The sequence below is a fragment of the Chelonoidis abingdonii genome, chromosome 1, assembly GCF_003597395.2.
Source record: "Chelonoidis abingdonii isolate Lonesome George chromosome 1, CheloAbing_2.0, whole genome shotgun sequence".
NCBI lineage: Eukaryota > Metazoa > Chordata > Testudines > Testudinidae > Chelonoidis > Chelonoidis abingdonii.
Window position 1 is genome coordinate 52,782,547 of NC_133769.1, and position 19,103 is coordinate 52,801,649.

A 19,103-nucleotide genomic window follows, 5' to 3' on the forward strand; every position below is an offset into this window, starting at 1 on the left:
GTTTGGATACTCTCGGGACATGTTACTGCACTTCCTAGGCCCCTTTCTTGCTCTACCATTGCTAAAGAGCGAAGCAACTAGGTAACGTGTGAGGAGACCTGGATCTCATCCCCAGCAGCGGCAAACTACAGACCTCTGCCTCCTAAGGGGCTGCAACGTACCAGCCTGCAGCCAGCTCCTTCCCTGGCCCCGATCGGTGGAGGGCGGAGGGAGCAGTTCAAAGGCATGAACGAGGAGCTGGCAGCCTAATCCCCCTCCCCCTCCACACGCTGGCTGGCCCCGGCTCTCCACTAACTCCGGCCCAGCAGCCGCCCAGTGCAAGGGCAACGCGCAGCTGCCCTGGGCTCACCCAGGCGGCGGCGCCTGCCGCGGCTGCGTTACTGGGAGAGACTGTGCCGCTGCGACAGGGGAGGACGAGGCTGGGAACTGAACGAGGCTCAGTGAGCATGCGCCGCCAGAGCCACTGACTATGTTCTCAGTCCAGGTACCAAGGCAAAAAAAGAAAGGCAAAAAAAAAAAAACCACTAGCAATTTATAGCCAGCAGACGCTGTAGTGTGTGTGGCTCTCCAGCACCAACAGGTAGGAGGAGAGGGGCTGGGGGGAGAGCGTTGGGGGCACAGTGCTGGTGCAGCTGCAGGTTTTGGGGGAAGGGGAGAGATCTGCCTTCCCAAGGGTGTTTTTTTTTAACTAAACTGCATAATGGAAGTGCCCACAGACAATGCATCTTTCGCTGGGCTCCGTCTGAGCTCCCCAGAGCTGGGCAGGCTTGGCAGGCTCAGGGCAAATGGGTCTGCAAAGCACGAGCAGCACCCAAGGCGCCCTTGCAACCCAGAAGCAAGTCTCCCCCAGCATCGCTGGGTATGTGTGTGCATGTATATCAAGCTGTGTGGAGAGCAGAGGGGATAAGGAGGGGGAAACGGCGGGGGGGGGTCATGATTTTAAAACGGTGCCATGATCTGATCAGCCTCTGTTTACACAGCAGTAATCAGGCGCTTTGTGGATGGTAAGAATGGAAGGATTCTAGTGGAATTCAGTGTGAATCTCCTTTGTACACCCGAGGTGGCATAGGAAGCACTTCATGTGAATAACGGAGGAGCCTGATCATACTTGCAGTGGCTCTTGTCCCTGGGCTTTGGAAAAGCAGCAGGCAATTTTTGATTGTATTTTATTTTTTCTTTTGCATGAAATGTATTCAGATACAATTCACCCGGAGAATAAGTGTAAATCGTGGAGTCCTAATTGACTAAAGGAAGATCTGTTCATTATACGTTTATTTAAGCACAGCCAAAGACAACCCTTTCAATGGAAGGGAATTATTTCTTGAGTGTGTTTCCTTTCTCTTACCCCCTTTCAATGTTTACGTTTACTAGGGTTTAATAATAATGTTGGGACTTTAAAAATAATGTTGGGGCTTTAAAGATTTGTGATAATAAAGGGGGGCAGAAGAAGGGGGGACCTTTAAAGCACAGTGCTGTTTTCTGTCTAGCATCCGTGTTTATATCAAAGCCTAAATGACAAAACCAGGGTTTACTGGGGGAAAAATAATGAATACCATTTTCCTTTACAATGTGCATGAGCTAACACGGTGATTAATGTGCTTTGGTGACTTGGGTTAAAAAACATAAATTCTGCAGGGTTTCTTTGGGTATGATCCATATCAACACAGCAGCTGTCTCTAAAACATTGACAAATATGTAGAAGTAAAATAAATGTAGGTAATGCCCAAATGTAAGTGGTCTTTTAGGATTTCTTTTAAGATACTAGTGATTATTTCCTGGACTTATGAACTGGGGATCATTTTATTCATAAAGCCTTTGAGGCATGAACTATAAAATTGTATATTTTACCACATATAAGGTGTATACCAAATATGACATGTTTGGTCAGTTCAGGGGCTGTAAACAAGCCAAATCTATGAAATTCCAAGTAAGCCAAAATGCTATACAATAAGTGTGCAGGTCAGATAAAAAATGCCTCATTGTATATAAAAACAAATAGTACACAAATTTACAACTTCATTTGGGTCCCCATAAATTAACATCTGTGTTAGCACTTTCTGACATCATTACTTGTTAACTTAAGAACTGATAGCTTGATTTTTTTTTTCAGATATTTTGATGGCATGACAAGTCAGAAAGAAGAAAAGAGGATGTACTGTATGACTAGACACAAGATCTGTTCTGTTTGTGGATTACATTTGCAGTAAGATGTATGGATCTATTTTTTCCTTGTTCTTATATATAGATCATAAGACTTGACTGTGGCAATATCCATATCATCCATCCATCTATGGCGAACTACAGCCATGCAGCTGACAACATTTTACAAAATCTCTCTCCTTTAACAGCCTTTCTGAAACTGACTTCACTGGGTTTCATAATAGGAGTCAGTGTGGTGGGTAACCTTCTGATCTCCATTTTGCTAGTCAAAGATAAGACCTTGCATAGAGCTCCTTACTACTTCCTGTTGGATCTTTGCTGCTCAGACATCCTCAGATCTGCTATTTGTTTCCCGTTTGTTTTCACCTCTGTAAAAAACGGCTCTACTTGGACGTATGGGACTCTTACTTGCAAAGTGATTGCCTTTTTGGGGGTTTTATCCTGCTTCCACACTGCTTTCATGCTGTTCTGCATAAGTGTCACCAGGTACTTAGCTATTGCCCACCACCGGTTTTATACAAAAAGGCTGACCTTCTGGACTTGTTTGGCAGTTATCTGTATGGTGTGGACCCTTTCTGTAGCTATGGCTTTCCCCCCAGTTTTAGATGTGGGCACCTACTCATTCATAAGGGAGGAAGACCAATGCACCTTTCAGCATCGTTCTTTCAGGGCCAATGATTCTTTGGGATTTATGCTTCTTCTTGCCCTTATACTCCTAGCCACACAGCTTGTCTACCTCAAGCTGATATTTTTCGTTCATGATCGCAGGAAAATGAAGCCAGTCCAATTCGTTGCCGCGGTGAGCCAGAACTGGACTTTTCATGGCCCTGGAGCCAGTGGTCAAGCAGCAGCTAATTGGCTGGCTGGATTTGGAAGGGGTCCCACACCACCAACCTTGCTTGGAATCAGGCAAAATGCAAATACCACCAGCAGGAGAAGGCTACTGGTCTTAGATGAGTTCAAAATGGAAAAGCGAATCAGCAGAATGTTTTACATTATGACATTCCTCTTTCTGACCTTGTGGGGTCCCTATTTGGTAGCCTGTTACTGGAGAGTTTTTGCAAGAGGGCCTGTCGTACCAGGGGGATTTCTAACGGCCGCTGTCTGGATGAGTTTTGCCCAGGCCGGAATCAATCCTTTTGTCTGCATTTTCTCCAACAGGGAGCTGAGGCGCTGTTTCAGTACAACCCTTCTTTACTGCAGAAAATCCAGGTTACCAAGGGAACCTTACTGTGTTATATGAGGGAGCATCTGTAAATCTCTAGCCTTGTAAAACACTACCCTTTCTCTGCTAAGCAATTGTGGCCTGTAGCCATGTCTTGAGAAGAAAATCAAGAATGGGAGATTAGCAGCTGTAAGGATTTGGGCAACATTCTGCAGTCTTTGCAATAGCTCACCTATAATCCTATTTGAAACCCAAATATGTTCCTACTGACCACTGGTGAAGGTTTGTAATTAAGAACAAAGGACTGAACCACTGCCCTGAATTCCTTTATGTGGTTGAAATCTAGATAAGGATTGCAGATGCTAAGTATCAGTGCTAAATGCTGTGTATATCACTACATAAAATAAGACCATCAAAACGATTAGCATTGGACATCTTAATAAGTTAAGTTGATATGAGGTTAATGTGTTGATAAAACTAATTTTAGACATCTGAAGACGTTTAAAACATTTCAGACAATTATTGTTTTGCAAAGACTGAAAATTGAGGACTCGTAAGTATCGTAAGTAATTAAAGATGTGCCATGCATTATTGGATTATCACACTGACAAATCTGTTTGCCTTGTGAGTGAGTTTTGGGGAGCATTCCAAAGCAGTATTTTTGTTCAAATTAGACTTTACTCTTTTTTTTTTCAAATATATTACTCTTTCTAAATACCATTTCGTTAACAGTGAAATTACTAGCATTCAACTGTATTCTGTGGTTTTTGCTGATTTGGTATAAAGTTTATTGGACTCTTATTTATATTTTTTAAAAAGCTAGATATCAGTCTGTTAGGCAACGTTAGCCTAGGTAATACCCAGTCATAATTGAATGGTCATAATTATACAGAATAAACACATGTTGCCTTAAAGGGTTATCTAGTATCTTCCATTTTGTTTAGCGATGAAGCAAATAAGCAAGGAAAATTGTATCAGTAACTCTGGTCAGTCATTTGGGAGTGCATGAAAGATCACATAATCCTCTCTTTCCTTTTTACTGCTATGGTTCCCAAAATCGGTATGCACATCACTGGGATGATATGATATTTTTTCTAGGTGTGCTGCCCATTCTAGTTTGCTCTGAGAAACACAGGCAGTTGATGTATGTTTATATTTTAAGACAGCTGTCATAGGGAGACCACAGCCTTGGTATGATATCTTGCACAATTTGTGAAGCATTTATTCTACTGAAGGCACAGTCTTGTTTATACTTTCTGCACATTTTGGTGTATTGGTTGTTTTAAATTATTTAAGTTTTAACTTGTTGAAGCATATAATATGATTTCTAGTATTTTAGAAATACATTAGAGTCTGTGAGTCTTTACTTCTTTAAGGTACAGATGTGTGGATTTCAATATAAAGTTGCATTTGCCAAAATTTACCTGTGTAGCCTGTTAATTTTCTTGGAATAAAATTTTACATTTTTTCCAGTTTTATACAGTTAACCTTTTTTGTTTTGTCTAGTGAGCTAGCATGAGATTTGAGAATGTAGCCAATATGGATTATTATTCTTTTGCAGTCATTGTATTCCCAAACCGTAAATGCATGAATGATGGGGACCACAGGATTGATAAATGATATTATCTACAATAGCACTGTTGTGTAGTTTATCATAATTACCTCTCTATCTATTCTAAGATGTCAGTTATATTTAAAGGTACAACACAGTATTAGACATAAACTTAACAGTTTAATTTTGGTAAGTGTATATAGTTGAAGCACAACATCATGAGTCTGTCAGACATAAAGAATGTTGGTTTTCTTAAGATTTGAAAGAAAAGACTAGTAGTTTTTATTAAATATTGGTGTACTCTGTCATTGTAGTTTTATGACCAGCCAGTAAATCAAATATACACAAACAGCAATCAGTAACTGAAATGCTTAAGTTTATATGATAACATTTTACAGTGTGCATGCAGCGATTCAGAGAGCTGTGTCTATGTATGATCAGACAACTTGATCACAGATTTTTAGTGAGCAATCTCTTTATTTGACCTCACTTACACTTTATACCAAGGTTGATTGGTTGAGGGGCACAGTTTAATATACAGATTTGAAACAGAAAAATCACTACACTAATGATTTGTCATTGGTACAGGAATATTGCAGATCATAATTTGACATGGGACCAAGAAACTTCTAGCAAAAAGGCTTTTTTATTACACTGAAAAAGGCTTTGAAATTTATATAGCTAAAAAAAATTGTCTAAGATAGCAAAATAGAATAAAAAGTAAATTATATGTTGAGAAAAATTCTGGAAGTTGTCCCACTTAAGTTTACTAAGCAGTTGATTGGTAATAACTTCAGTCTGAGTTCTATAAAATAGTAACCTTTACAAGGAAAATTGATATTACATATTGTGATAAAGATGTACATATACATAAATCTGTAAATAAAGTTGTAGATATAATAGGTTCTGACAACTAGCCAGATAGTTTTCAAGTAAGATACTTTCAAAAACTGCAGATTCAGCCCTGGGCGTGGCTCCTAAGAAAATCAATTGGTATTTGCCCATTAACGTAATTTGGTAGCAGAAGCAGACTCCAAAATTTCTATAACGCTCTGATTCTGGAATACTAAGAAGGCTGTATTTACTGTGCAGTGGGGAAGAAACTATTTAAAATTATTTCCCTGGAAATTCTGCAAACAGTAAATGTTGTAAATTAAAATAATAAACAACAAACAAGTCTGAAAGCAAATTTTTTGCTAAATATTATATGCTAATATTAATATATAGTTTGATACAATTCTTTGGACTTTACCTAAACATACATAGTTGCGTTATTACTTGACAAGAAGCTAGAACTGTTTTCAAAATGACATTAGTAAGAGGTCCTATGTCAGAGGTACTTCCTTTTATTCTGTCCCATTATAAAAGAACAAGGGGACATTCAGTGAAATCAAAAGGCAACACATTAAGTTATGTTTTATGCAAGATATAAATGCTCTGTGGAACTCATTGGCACATGATGTTATTGAGGCAAATATCTTAAATAAGATTTCTGTGAGGATTATATGCTTACATGAATTAAAATAGCATGTGCAGTTATTGTAACTTGTCATTTTGATCCTGGTTAATGTATCAACCTCATGGTTCGGGGTATAAATTGATGGGGCTAAGAAGATTCTCTCCATGTTACTGCACAGTTGTCTGGGTTCCGTGTGGGGGATTTTTGCTTTCCTCTGAAATTCAGAGTTTAGGCCACTGCCAGAGCCATGACAGTAGACTAGAAGAGTTACTGGTCTCTTCTGCTATAACAATATCATCCTACTGTACATCTGCATTTATCTTTTATTCTCACACATTTAACTCAAAGTTAGCCATTTTCATTTTAATCTTAATGACGAAGTAGCGGACGAAATCACCTGGAACAGGCTCCTTCAATCAAAGTGTCTCCAGCCCCACTCTCTTCCTCCCCCCTAACTGCCCTTGTGGGCCCTTGGCAGCCTTCCCATCCACCCTATTTCCAGCTAACATGTTTCATTTCCTTAGTCTCTCTCTGCTCCGATTCCTGTGCTCTTTTAGGAGCATCCCACCGAGTCCTCCATCCTTCTGCCTACCCCCATCCAAATAGTGGATTCACTTGCTGTAGCAACAGGCCCCAGCTGTCTGGATTCCCTTCATGACGGGAAGACATAGCAGGCAGTAGGGCCCCTGTAGCTATTGCTAGTAGCTTTCAGAGCTGTCATTTCCCATTTCCTGGCTAACAGGATCTGGTCTCTGTGCCATGGGGCTTCAGCCAAGAAGTAGGTGAAACAGAAAGGAAAAAGTTAAAATAAAAGTAACTTTTTTTCCCAAAATAAAGGAGACCATAATTATTGTTGTACTGCCCAGGAGACATCTGATTTTGTGAAGTCTTAGTTTAAAAACACGTTAAGTGGATAAAAACATCCAGCTAGCAAATGAAAGCAACATTTTGTACAACTACAAAATATTCTTATAAAACAGCTTTCAATCAGTCTTTAGACCCAGAGGGCATAGGAGACCACTGTGTTAATCCTCTTTGAAGTGTGTTGTGTTTGTTCACTTGCATTGTCTTTGCTCTGCCTTTTATGCATAAGAACATTTACTTTCATTAATACAAGTCCACTGCTGGAGCAGCATGTTATTACTGATGGGTAAAGAAGCGAGTTCAATGACTTTCGCAGAGGTGAATTAGAATGTGTATTTTGACTAGAACATTTGTTTTTTATAAATGGTGACTAAAAGTTTTGGGTTACATAGTTATACAATCCTATATACCATGTAGTGAACTTCCTTCTTATTTATATTCATTGAGCACTATTTAAGTGCATGTTACAGCACTCCTCTAATTGACTTTTCAAAGGAAGAGGGAGGATGTTCATCCTAAAATATTGTTCTCCATGATTTCAAGTCAGTATAAAATCCTTTCCTACTAATTATTGAAGTGACTTTCAGTGAGAAGGGTTCAGTGCACTCAGTTTGATGAGTAAGGGACATAAATTGCCCTCCACTGATGAGACGATATGGCACTGTGCAATGCATATCCCAATCCCAAATCAAATATTGAATAATATAAAACGATTTTCCTAGAATGACCCGGAAGTATCTTATATGCTTTATATCCAAAGAAAGGGAGCTGGGTCGCAGTCTTTAGCTAGCTAACGTGTGTGTGTTAGAGATTGCCTTGTTTAGCTAAATGGTATCAGTATGTAAAAAGATGTTGACCAAAGAAGCGATGCAGTAAAGAACACGGATCTTTCTTTATTGTCTAAACAGGAAGCATGGTCTTATAGTAAAAATAATATTTAACCTTTTGAAATTAAATATATCTGGTTATCCATGTACTGCATACAATTGAAATACACCTATTAACAGAAATAATAATGATCAAGATTTTGAAAAGTCACTAGTGGTTTTGGGTGTCTGACATGAGACACCTTAAATGGGCCTTGTTTTTAGAGGGAGGAGGGAGGGAGCAGGTCTGAATCTACTGAAGTCAAAACCTGTACAAATATTAGGCAACCTTCTGTCTCAAGAGGTTGTGCCTAAGTATCCCCAAATGAAGTGAGTAAACTTCTGCTCCACCTTTGTTAGGAGGCCACTTTTGTTAAGCAACCAAATCTTGTTGATCCCTTCACTGGTTGCTTAAAACAGATTTCACTTTTTAATGTGATATCTAAAAATCCTGACTGTGAAATAATATACTTGACTTTCTACTTGTCACAGTTTTGTTGCATTGTTATATTTAAAATTTAAGTCAGACAGCAAAGCTAATGGTTGAAGAAAGGAGTGAACCATTGATAGTATAAAAACACATGCTTCATGCAATCTCATCTCCTCACTCCCTCTCTCATTTTAAATGAATGTCAGAGTTACACATTTAAGATCAGTTCATACATTCTGTATTCAAGCAAAAATTCTATTGAAGTTATAACAGTTTTACTTCAGTGAGGAATGTAGGTTTAGGCTTTGAAATATATTAAAAATAGTCGGAAATGTATAATGCACAAGCTCAGGTTCTCATAGCAATGAAAAAAATGTTAACTCAGTCAGATTACATGTTCTGTATATTAAAGAATGCATTTAAAAGCCTAGCAATCCCAACTATCATGTACCAGTATGTATCTGCTGTATGGGAATTTAATGTTGTTATGAGAATCTTATGTATTTTCTGACTGTTTATTTTAACCTAGCAAATTCAGGGCTTGCTAGTATGAATAGTCAGAGGATTGTTCACGATAAAAAGCACTACATTAATGAGTGTTAGCAGGTCAGTCCCTTAAAATGGACACCAGCTGAGGCTGCCCTGGCACATGTGTGCAAGAGGGGAAATAGGGCAAGGAAGATTTCATCTACACCCTCATCCCTTGTGCAATGGCCAGCCACAATCCCAATCCTTGTGTTCCTATGATGGCCTGTGCCCCGTGTAAACCCTGTTTTGAGGGATTTACAAGGAGCATAAGTCTAGCATTAGTTCTCTGGATATGGGTGAATGCTAATCTCTCCACAAAGCAACATCAGCTCACCACCACCACACCACACACACACACACTTTCTTTTAGAAGGGGAAAATTATCTCAGCCAATGATGATATATTCTGCTGTCTGTTGAAAAGTTGACGAGTGGATGCTTTGTGTGCTCTTGTATCCTTGAAAGTGCTGGAGAGAACTGCCATCTTCCCTGCCCAGCCCAGCACTACCTGAGCAGCAACTATATTTGTATTTGCTTTTACATCTTTTGCATGAGTATGAGAGGGAGATGGTTTGCATTTTTGGTTTGTTTTATAAAGAGTAAAAATATGCCTATCTAGGGCACTAACTCTCGGGGTAAGTGGTGGTGTGTGCATTTGCACATTTCTGTAAACTTCTGCTCTCTAACATATACACAAGCCCTACTTCTGAGACAATGGTATTGTGCCTTTCCTTACCTCACAACCATTCCCTGTGAAGGCTCCTCAGCTTTGGGAGGACGCTGGTAGGAGAGCATAAGGATCAGAAATACATACGTAGCTGCTGGGTTATGTTTTATGGTAATTACTGGGTAGGGCACCCAGAGAAGTCTGTTTGGTTTGCTGTAATTTAATAATCAGTCAAAGGACACCTAGCGCTTCTTTTGATGGAATGAATGTATACATGAAAAGTAAACACCAAAAAGAAAAAAATTCTATAGGTTTTCAGATTACACACTCTGCCATAACTGCAGCACTATGGCCATAATATAATGACCGACTTAATAAAACAAAGTTTGACTGAGACGTAATTGCTTGCAACTTTTGGTACCAATTCTGTACTTGCTACTCAGTAAAGAATGCAAGATCGTTGTTATTTCAAAATAAATAAATAAAATTGTTCAGGCTTTCCCATCCACTAGTCCTCAGTGAGGGCCAGCCACAGAAGGACTTTAAAAGTTCAGCCATTTCTTAATTTATTTTTGTGCAAAGATAGTCTGTTGATTTGTATTCACTGTTTTGTAAGTGTGTGTGCGTGTACACACAAACAGCTAAAGGGATTTAGCTCGAACTTTCCAAAATAATTCAGTTTAGCTGAGATGGTAGGTTTGAGTCCAAAAGGAGGACATACTATGAGTAAGTAAAAACAGTTATAATGAAAGGAGAGGGGCAAGCTTACCTATAGCTTGTTAATGTCTAATCTGTAAGTGATATTTTGGGCTTTATTGTGAGTCCTCCTGCTCCCCTAACTAGATGCCTAAATGGGTGTAAGGGGTACTTACATTGCCAGAATCTGTGAGGGGGGTTCGGGGAATGGCACCACCTAGCTGTTCTTCTCCGTCCTGCACAGGTTTGTGAGGAATGGCTGAGCACAAGTGGAAGCAGAAATTACACTCTGCTTCCTGCTTTGTTTCTTGCTAAGCCATGCCGTCTGAGGTCTAATTCCACAAGCATTGTTAGGTCACAAAGCAGCTTTTTCAAATGGCATTTTTGAAAGTTTTCGTAGAAAATGTTTCTGAGTCAGCAATTATCTCTGGAATTTCAGTGAATCGTGTCTATTTTTGCTAAGCAAAATGAAAAGTGTGACTAAATAAGTGCAGAAGTTTGTCCCTTTCTGCACTTCAGTGTAGGGAACTTCCTGGGGGTTAAATGATAGAATCCATCCTCACCCTCCCCAGCCTGCCACATTGCAGTCGCTCTTGTATTCCAGCTCAGAGGCACACACCACACCTCTGCATTAGTGGGATCCAGTGACCCTTCCCAACAGCCCATTCTTATTCAGGGGTGAGACGAAACCAAGATACCAAGACCTCACTGCCCAGCTGATCTGCCTTTGTTCCTTCCCCCACGAGGCGTGTCACAGGGTGTAAATGGCAATGTGATCTTTGCTTAGTTCTTTCGTGCTCAGGGGAATTTCACCTATTTTGAATGTCTCATGTTAAAAGCTCTTGCCACATAAGTCATCTCCACTCATAATAAGAAATTAATTTGTCAGGGAGAGTATCACAAAAGAGTAGCTGGCCCATAATGAGTCACAGAACTGAAAGACTTACTGATAAACACAATCATGGTCAGGCAAGGCAGTGTGGTCCAGAGCTGATAAAATTCTTTAGGCAGCAATTAAATACATGCTGATACAATAATTATTATTAAGACATTTCATTTAAAGGTTCAAAAGCTTGAAGAAATTGATTTCCCCTTTCGACATTTCCTTTATACTGATACCTTCCCTCCATGCAAAATCGGTTTGGCTAACAGGGACACTTTGAATGATATTGACATCTCTTAAACCATGCCATCTAAGGACAAATACTAACTGCTAAATAATTTATTACTTTAAAGCTCAGAAGAGACAATTACTTCCAAGTCAAACTAACTACAATGAAAACAAACCTCCTGTTCTAAAATAACACATGTAATGCATTAAACATTGGCACTGGCACTCTGGTGTTGTCAGAGTTAGCAAGTATGGAACTATACAGAGTTCAGGCAACTGACGAAGAAAGTGAATCAAGCTAAACCAAATTAAGGCCACTTCAGTTCTGAATGAGAGTGACCACTCAGGAGGTTAGTGCAGTCTAATTGATCAACTTTAAATTCACAGTTTTACTTATTTCAGATTAATTTTCTCAAGTGTCTCCAGGTAGGCAAGCCTAGAGTGTCTAGAAACAGGCTATTACTATGGGATGTTACTATTTTTTAACAAACTATAATGAAGTATAATTGACATAGGTGCAGCATCACTTCTTTTTTACACAGTTGTGTTAAAAAGTCATTTGATATGACCTCATTGAAATTATTGGCAAAACTCCCATTGATTTCAAAGGAACCAGGATTTCACCCATAAAGCCTGACTTTAAAAAATGCTGAGTGTTGGCTACAGCTATAGTTGCAGGTGCCCAACACATCTGTAAATTGTGTATATATGGCCCAATACAGGTTTCCTGGAATTCTGTCAGCCTTATCTTTATCTGTCTGGGATTTATACTCTGTCTGAGTTCCTATTATTATGATTAATTTGTAGAACCATCGAGCCTCAAAAAGTTTACACTCTAATAAGACACAAGACAATACATTGATTCAGATAGATACACAGGAGGGTACAAGGAAACAGTGAGATAATATGGGTCTGCATAATAGGCAGTGGTCTCAGCACACCAGCAGCCTAGGCATTGTCAACTTTTTTTGTAGGCCTCGTGGCAAAGGAGAGTTTTAAATTGGGTGGATAATAAGACTCCTCCCAGGCACAAGGGGCAACATGGGAGAAAGCACAAAGGTTCTTGTTTGAAAATTTAACCAGTGGGCGATAGAGGCTGGTATCATGGGCCAACCAGAGGCAGAACTCAACATCTCAATACTGAATGAGTGATGATAGGTAGCGTAGGGATGCGCTGTGAAGATCCTTGAAAGTGAAGACAAGCAGCTGAAGTTGGATGCAATAGAGAAGGGGGAGCCAGTAGCAGAATGAGGGGAACGGAGCTGATAGGTGATGCTGAAAGGGACCAGGTGATGGTTGGAGAGATTAGAGAAAGAAAGAGTAGTGCTTTGTGAAGACCAAGCCAAGTGGTCTTATCATAAGACTCTTATGGTAAGTGAGTGAGTTGCCCCGGAGCTGCAGGTTGAATGAAGAGGTGATGGAGACAAAAGGTGAAGAGGAAGATGCAGCTAACAGGTCAGATGGGTTATCAACATGGAAGTTGAAATCACCGGGGTGAGTGGGGGACATTGTGAGAAGAGAAAGAGAGAGAGCCAGGAGTCCATGTCAGAGAGGAAGGCTGATGGGGAGAAGTTGGGTGGATGGTAGATTATAGCAATATGGAAGGGTTGAGGAGAGAAGAATGTTTTTCAAAAGAGGAGGAAGAGTGGGAAGGAGGACGAGGAAGGGTTGGAACCATCAGGAATGGGAGAAAAGAAGCCCAACACCTCCACCATGGACTGGGAAGTGTGAGAGAAGGAGAGGCCTCTATAAGAGAGCACAGCTGCCGAAGCAGTGATGGACAAAGGAATCAAGGTCTCTATGGGAGCCAGAAGATCTAGGGAGAGAGAGATGAAGACATTGTGGCTGACTGAAATCTTTTTAAATGGTAGTGAGTGTTCCAGAGGCAGCCCAGGAGAAGTAGACGAAGGAAGGTGGGGGATGGGTGTGACATTAGGAATTGTGGACTTAGAGATACTGGTGGGCACAGGTGGAGGGAGTAGATGGACGAGGGGTCAGAGAAGAGGATGAGAATGCAGATGTAAGATCAGGATTGGGGCTGGCAAGAGCAGGGAGGAGAGGGACAGAGGAATTGGAAAAGATGGCTGGAACTGTTGAGAGGTGAGGATGGGGATGCGGAAATGGAGCCAATGGGAAATGGAGGAGGAGGACAGATGCTGTGGTGCAGACAAAGGGTATGGTGAGAGCCATTGGGGAAGGGCAGGTGCCCAAGATAGAAAAAAAAATTATCCGAGTTTGAAAAATGCTCAGGGGGTGGGGGGCAGGGAAAGACACTGGGACAGGAGTGGCTTCCCTGTGCTTGTAGCAGCTCTTCTTCTCAGGCAGCTAGAGTGTGTTGCCTCAGGAAGGGGGAAGAAGGTGGCCAGGAGGCTCCACTGGGAGAATCTGGGTGAGTGGGAGACTCCTGGACAGGAGCAGCTCGACAGCACTTGAAGCTGCTCCCCCTGCTAGTTCTATATTTGACCTCAGGAGTTTTGGGGATTCAAGGAAAACAGGATTGGACCCATTATTTACTTTTACTTTTTTCATTTATTACAGCAGGGAATGATATTTCTGTTCTTTTTTGATGTGGTCTGAACACTAGTCTACCGACAAACTACATATTCTCAGATAGGTGTTCCTATATATTTAGAAGGAGTTGGGCCTGTAATTTTGATACATTTCAAAGTGAATGATAGCTTTTCAGGACAGTGAAAATGCTATGCATTTTTGGTGCAATTTGAAAACACCTCGGCGTTATATTATCATTATTTCATATAACAGCAGCGGTATGGTCCAGTGAACTGATCACTGGGATGGAAGCCAGCAACTCCTGGGTTCCAATTGCAGCTTTGCTACTGACCTAATTTTCAGTGTGACCTTGGACACATCACTTAGGTTATTTTTGCAGCTGTCCACTAATTTTAGGCACCTCAGCTTTTGGTTCCCAACATGAGTCATGCAGTACCCAATTCTCAGGAGAGCTGAGCACCCGTAACTCCTGGTTAAGTTAATGGGGTCTGCAAGTGTTCATCACTAGGGCTGGATAAAAATCTCCTGTTGAAATTATTTTCCAAACTGTCTGCTTTTCATGAAAAAATTCAGCTTTTCAAAACCCTTTTCAGATTTGTTTTTTTTGGACTAAAAGTCAAATTTTTCTGTGAAGAAAACCCAATTTTCCAACCAGCTCTGCTCACCACCTCTGAAAAATCAGACCCTGGGGTGCTTCAAGTTGGGCATCCAAAAAATGAGTGGACCCTTCTAAAAATTTTTTGTTTTAGCCATTTTTTGTATCTCAGTTTGCCCAATCTGTAAAATTGGGATAATAAAACTTATTTTACATGGGTGATCTGAGAATTCTTTAGCTAATGTTTGTAAAACTCTGAAAATAAGAAGTAATGGAGTTTTTTAGTAAAATATGACAGCAACCTCATTAAGGTTGTCAAAGAACTGAAATGAATGTATTGCTTACTCATCTGTCCTATCATAATTGAACAACAGTTGAATTCCTGACCTCTGGGATAATACAGGCTTTTGCAGTTAATAAAAACTGATATATTTGCTTAACAAAAGCTCTTGGAGTAAAAGTGCTTTTTTAAAAGAACAGGCAAAAAGCACTTCTGAGAGCTAAAGACAGAATTGATCCATGGTGAAATGCCCAAATATAAAAATATCTCTCATGGAAAAATAAAAAATAATACTTCAGTGGCACCACAGATTTCCAGCACATTTAATAAAGCCTTTCTCTAGCCTGAAGAAAAGTGGCAGCAGTTGAAATGGCTGAAATAGAGACACTGCCTCCATCAAAATGAGCTGTTCCTGAGGGCTGAATAAATAATCTGCATGATTTAAAATATTAAAAGGCTTTTTCAGGTTTCCAGATGTGCTTGCAAAAATGCAAGCTGGCAGTTACACATAGTTTAGGCAGAGTCATCTGGACAATTCCATATCTGGAATATTGTTGTAAACAAAAGCAAGTATCAATACCTGATTTTAAAAAAAATATATAAATATTCCTTTAGCCTGGGAGCTATGCTCTCAGACATTTTAATATTTGAAGCAAGATCATCACGATGTTCTATTAAGAGCCAGACCTGCAAAAAAATGTAGATTTTTATAGATAATGGGCCAAATGCAATTACTCAGTTTTGAGTCTGCCCTTACTCAGGCTTCTCTCTGAGATCCTCATCTCAGTAAGGTCTGAGTGAAATCTGAATGGAGGCTGAACAATCATTCTCCCTTTGTGCATGTATCTGAAATCTTCTGGGCATGCAGAACAGTGAATCATCTGACTCTGCAGCAACATCCCCTTCTGCCCTGAGGGCAGAATCCTCTTCAGGTCAGGAGTGGGAAGGAGGCCAGTAGCAGAGACCAGCAATGAGAACTCTGACTAGAAAGTAATGCAGTTCTAAGCTGTATTAGCTTTCCTGCATCCCCCTGCATGTAATGAAAGCCCTTCTCAGGGGTGGGGGAAAGTTCTGGTGGGGGGAAGACACTCTGGCGCAGAGGCTCTTGGAGAGATGCTGCCAGGCAGCAGACAAGAGCTGCAAGGGACCACAGAGCTGTTGTGGATGGCCCTAATCTCCTCTGGATCCTCAAGATCCATGTGCATTTTAGAGGTTCCACAAAGTTTAGGGGATGGACCTACTACTTCTGCCAGCCTCCAATGGAAGAATTTAAATGAAATTCTGTCACAATGAGCTTGCAGTATTTTGCTGACCCTGTGCCTCTCTCAAAGGTCTTACTATAGGAGGACTTCAAGATTTGGCCAACGGGGACTCTTCTCTCTGTAAGAGTTTGCAAGGTCTGGTCCTTACTCCAAGTGATTATGCTAGATTCCATGGGTTCTGCCAGCGCCTGCCACAGAACCCAGTTCACTTGCACCAGAGTGTGCACCAGGAGTCAGGGTTTCAATGGCACAAGCTGACTACAATCCCCACTGCTCCAGGGGAGCTAGTCTGGCTGGCTCATCCCGCAGTGTGGGCAGAGCCAGCCAGGTGAGGACCATACTTGAGGGAGATGAGTGATTCAACAGCTCTCCCGTACAGCCATTGCCAGCCTGCTCCTACAGAACCTTAGTTCGAGCTGAAAGCTGCCTTCCTCTGGCAGAACTTCCAAGGGAGGAGGGTGACAGCAGTGCCTCTTGTCCTAGGGATGAGTTCCTCCTTCTCTGCCCACCATGCAGCAAAAGCAGGGAGATCAATATTGCACCTCATTAATTCTGCAAGGTGAATCTGGCACATTTTTACCATAAGCAGGGAGTTTCTTTACTGGATTAAATTAAAAAACAATTAATTTCAATGACCTCATCAACTTTCGACAAACCTTGAAAGTAATTTTATGTGCATGAGCAAGTCAGTTTGTTTGTTGCAAGGACCCAGTCAAGAAATGTATGTAACCAAGGCCATTGTGAACCATTTAAGCAGCTCTGCATGAGAATCAATAGCATTCATCCTCATGCCGGAAAGGTGCAAAGGCAAATCCCACAGAACCAAAGCTGTCAGCACAACACTGCCCTCTGGAGCATTGTGAGTCACTCTCCTCATATGCCAAACAAAGGAAATAAGAGGGGGAAATACAAGCAAAAGGCCTTGATCTCTGCAGTCAGAATGAATAGCACAGTAAGACAAGTAATGCAAACAAATACTGCAGAAGCTCTGGAAATATAAAGACATTCATCCAAGCCACGCATACTGACAGATGCATTTCAGCACTGTGTGAGGAGGAGTGTGAACTTGGGCATTTTGGATGCTAGAAAGAGGAACCTGAAGCAACATCAATGCTTTTTAATTTGGCTTAAAGGTCTTTTGGCAGAAAACTAACATAGCAAAATCAAAGCCCAATCCGAAGGGAAAAAAAATTGTTCTCTCAAGCCCAGTTTAGATGGAACCCTTTTACAGCAATGTATCTCTTCACATTTTGATAGTGTGTGTCAACTCAAAGATGATATGTTAGCTTGTGCCAGTGAGAGCTTCCCAAAATAAACCTCATCAACAAAGCATTAAATAATAATATCACCTTCTCCCTGAAGTTTAGGTATTCTCTGTGATGTACTTACGAACACTTTTTAAAAGGAACATAAATTATTGATTCTCTTTCTATCAAATCTGTCTAAGCAGTGAAGTGCATATAGATTGCAGCCCAGTTCTAAGATGTATTAAGGAATAAGCCACAGCTGCAAACAGAAATCATGCAATTATTAAGATCATGTGAATTTTTTGTGCTTATTAAGGGCCTGATCCTGCAAACAGTACCATGAGCAGTAACACTGACTACAATATGGTGTCAGTGGCACTGCTCCCGGTAGCTGACACTACGCTCAGGCAATGGTGCTGGAACTAGGGGTGCTCCTACACCCCCTGGCTTGAAGTAGTAATAACAAATACCAACTATGTGGTTTCCATGGTTTCCATCCTCAGCACCCCTACTATAAAAATTGTTCCTGCACCCTTGCACTCAGGCCAGGTCATTGGTATAACTACGCCACTCAGGGCTGTGAGAAATCCACATCTCTGACTGACATAGTTACACTGACCTAACCCCTGATGTAGACAGAGCTTCTCCCATTGATAGAGCTACCACCTCGTACAGAGGTGGATTCACTAGGCCAACAGGAGAAGCTCTCCCATTAGTGTAGGTCTTCACTAAAGTGCTACAGCAGCACAACTGCACCACTGCAGCTTTTTCAATGTAGACTTGCGCTCTGTAATAAGTGTGTGAAGCATTGGGTCCTAGGATATGAAACTACATCAGAATATCTGTTTCCTCTTCAAACATTTGTATATTAATTATTAGGGGAATAAAACATTATAAATAGATATTAGCTGCCACCGGGAGGAAACAAAAGCCCTGTCATAAACAGATAGTTAAGGGTTAATGTCTCTTTTACCTGTAAAGGGTTACAAGCAGTGAACCTGGAACACCTGACCAGAGGACCAATCAGGAGACAAGATACTTTCAAACCTTGGTGGAGGGAAGTCTTTGTTTTGTGTTGTTTGTTTGTCCATTGTTCTCTCTGGGATCTGAGAGTGACCAGACGTACCTACAGACTCTCTAATTTTCTGTTCTAGTAGTAAGTACAAGTAGAAAGGCAATTCAGTCTTTTTGATTATTTTTTATTTGCAAATGTGTATTTGGCTGGAAGAATTGTATCTCTGTTGCAATTTGTATGTATGCTGGGGGGAGGATTCTCTCTAGAGTCTATAAGCTGAAAGACCTTGTAACAATTTACCATCTTGATTACAGAGACAACTTTTACTTTTTTCTTTCTTTTATTAAAAGCTTTTCTTTTTTAAGACCTGATTGATTTCTTCTCTTGTTAAGGCTCAAGGGAATTGAGTCTATACTCACCAGGGAATTGGTGTGAGAAAGGAGGGAAGGGAGGGGGGAAGGTGGAATTCCTCTGTGTTTTAGATTCACTGAGCTTGAATCTGTATTGCCTCTTGGTGAGGGGAAAAGAGGAGGGGGGAAGGTGACATTCCTCTCTGTTTTAAGATTCAAGGAGTTTGAATCACAGTGATCTCCTAGTGTACCCAGGGAGGGGAGGATCTGGGAGGAAGAAGGTGGGGGGAATAGTTTAGTTCCCTTTATTGTGAGACCCAAGGAGTTTGGGGTCTTGGGGTCCCCA

The 19,103-nt window shown here is 40.8% G+C and overlaps 1 protein-coding gene across 5 annotated transcripts in view; it reads left to right on the forward strand.

The window, feature by feature from the left end:
• The first annotated feature begins 386 nt into the window (after positions 1 to 386).
• GPR85 (G protein-coupled receptor 85) overlaps positions 387 to 19,103 on the forward strand; it is a 31,249-nt gene continuing 12,532 nt past the window's right edge. The window contains exons 1-3 of one of the 5 annotated variants that reach the window (XM_032770847.2): positions 387 to 580; positions 1,198 to 1,325; positions 2,111 to 4,812. In XM_032770847.2, coding sequence (XP_032626738.1) covers positions 2,291 to 3,403 — 1,113 coding nt within the window. In that variant the 5' untranslated portion in view covers positions 387 to 580; positions 1,198 to 1,325; positions 2,111 to 2,290 and the 3' untranslated portion in view covers positions 3,404 to 4,812. Of the gene's footprint in view, positions 581 to 724; positions 860 to 1,197; positions 1,326 to 2,110; positions 4,813 to 19,103 lie in introns of those variants that run through there. The other 4 variants (XR_012655812.1, XM_032770846.2, XM_032770849.2 and 1 more) reach the window with 4 other exon arrangements.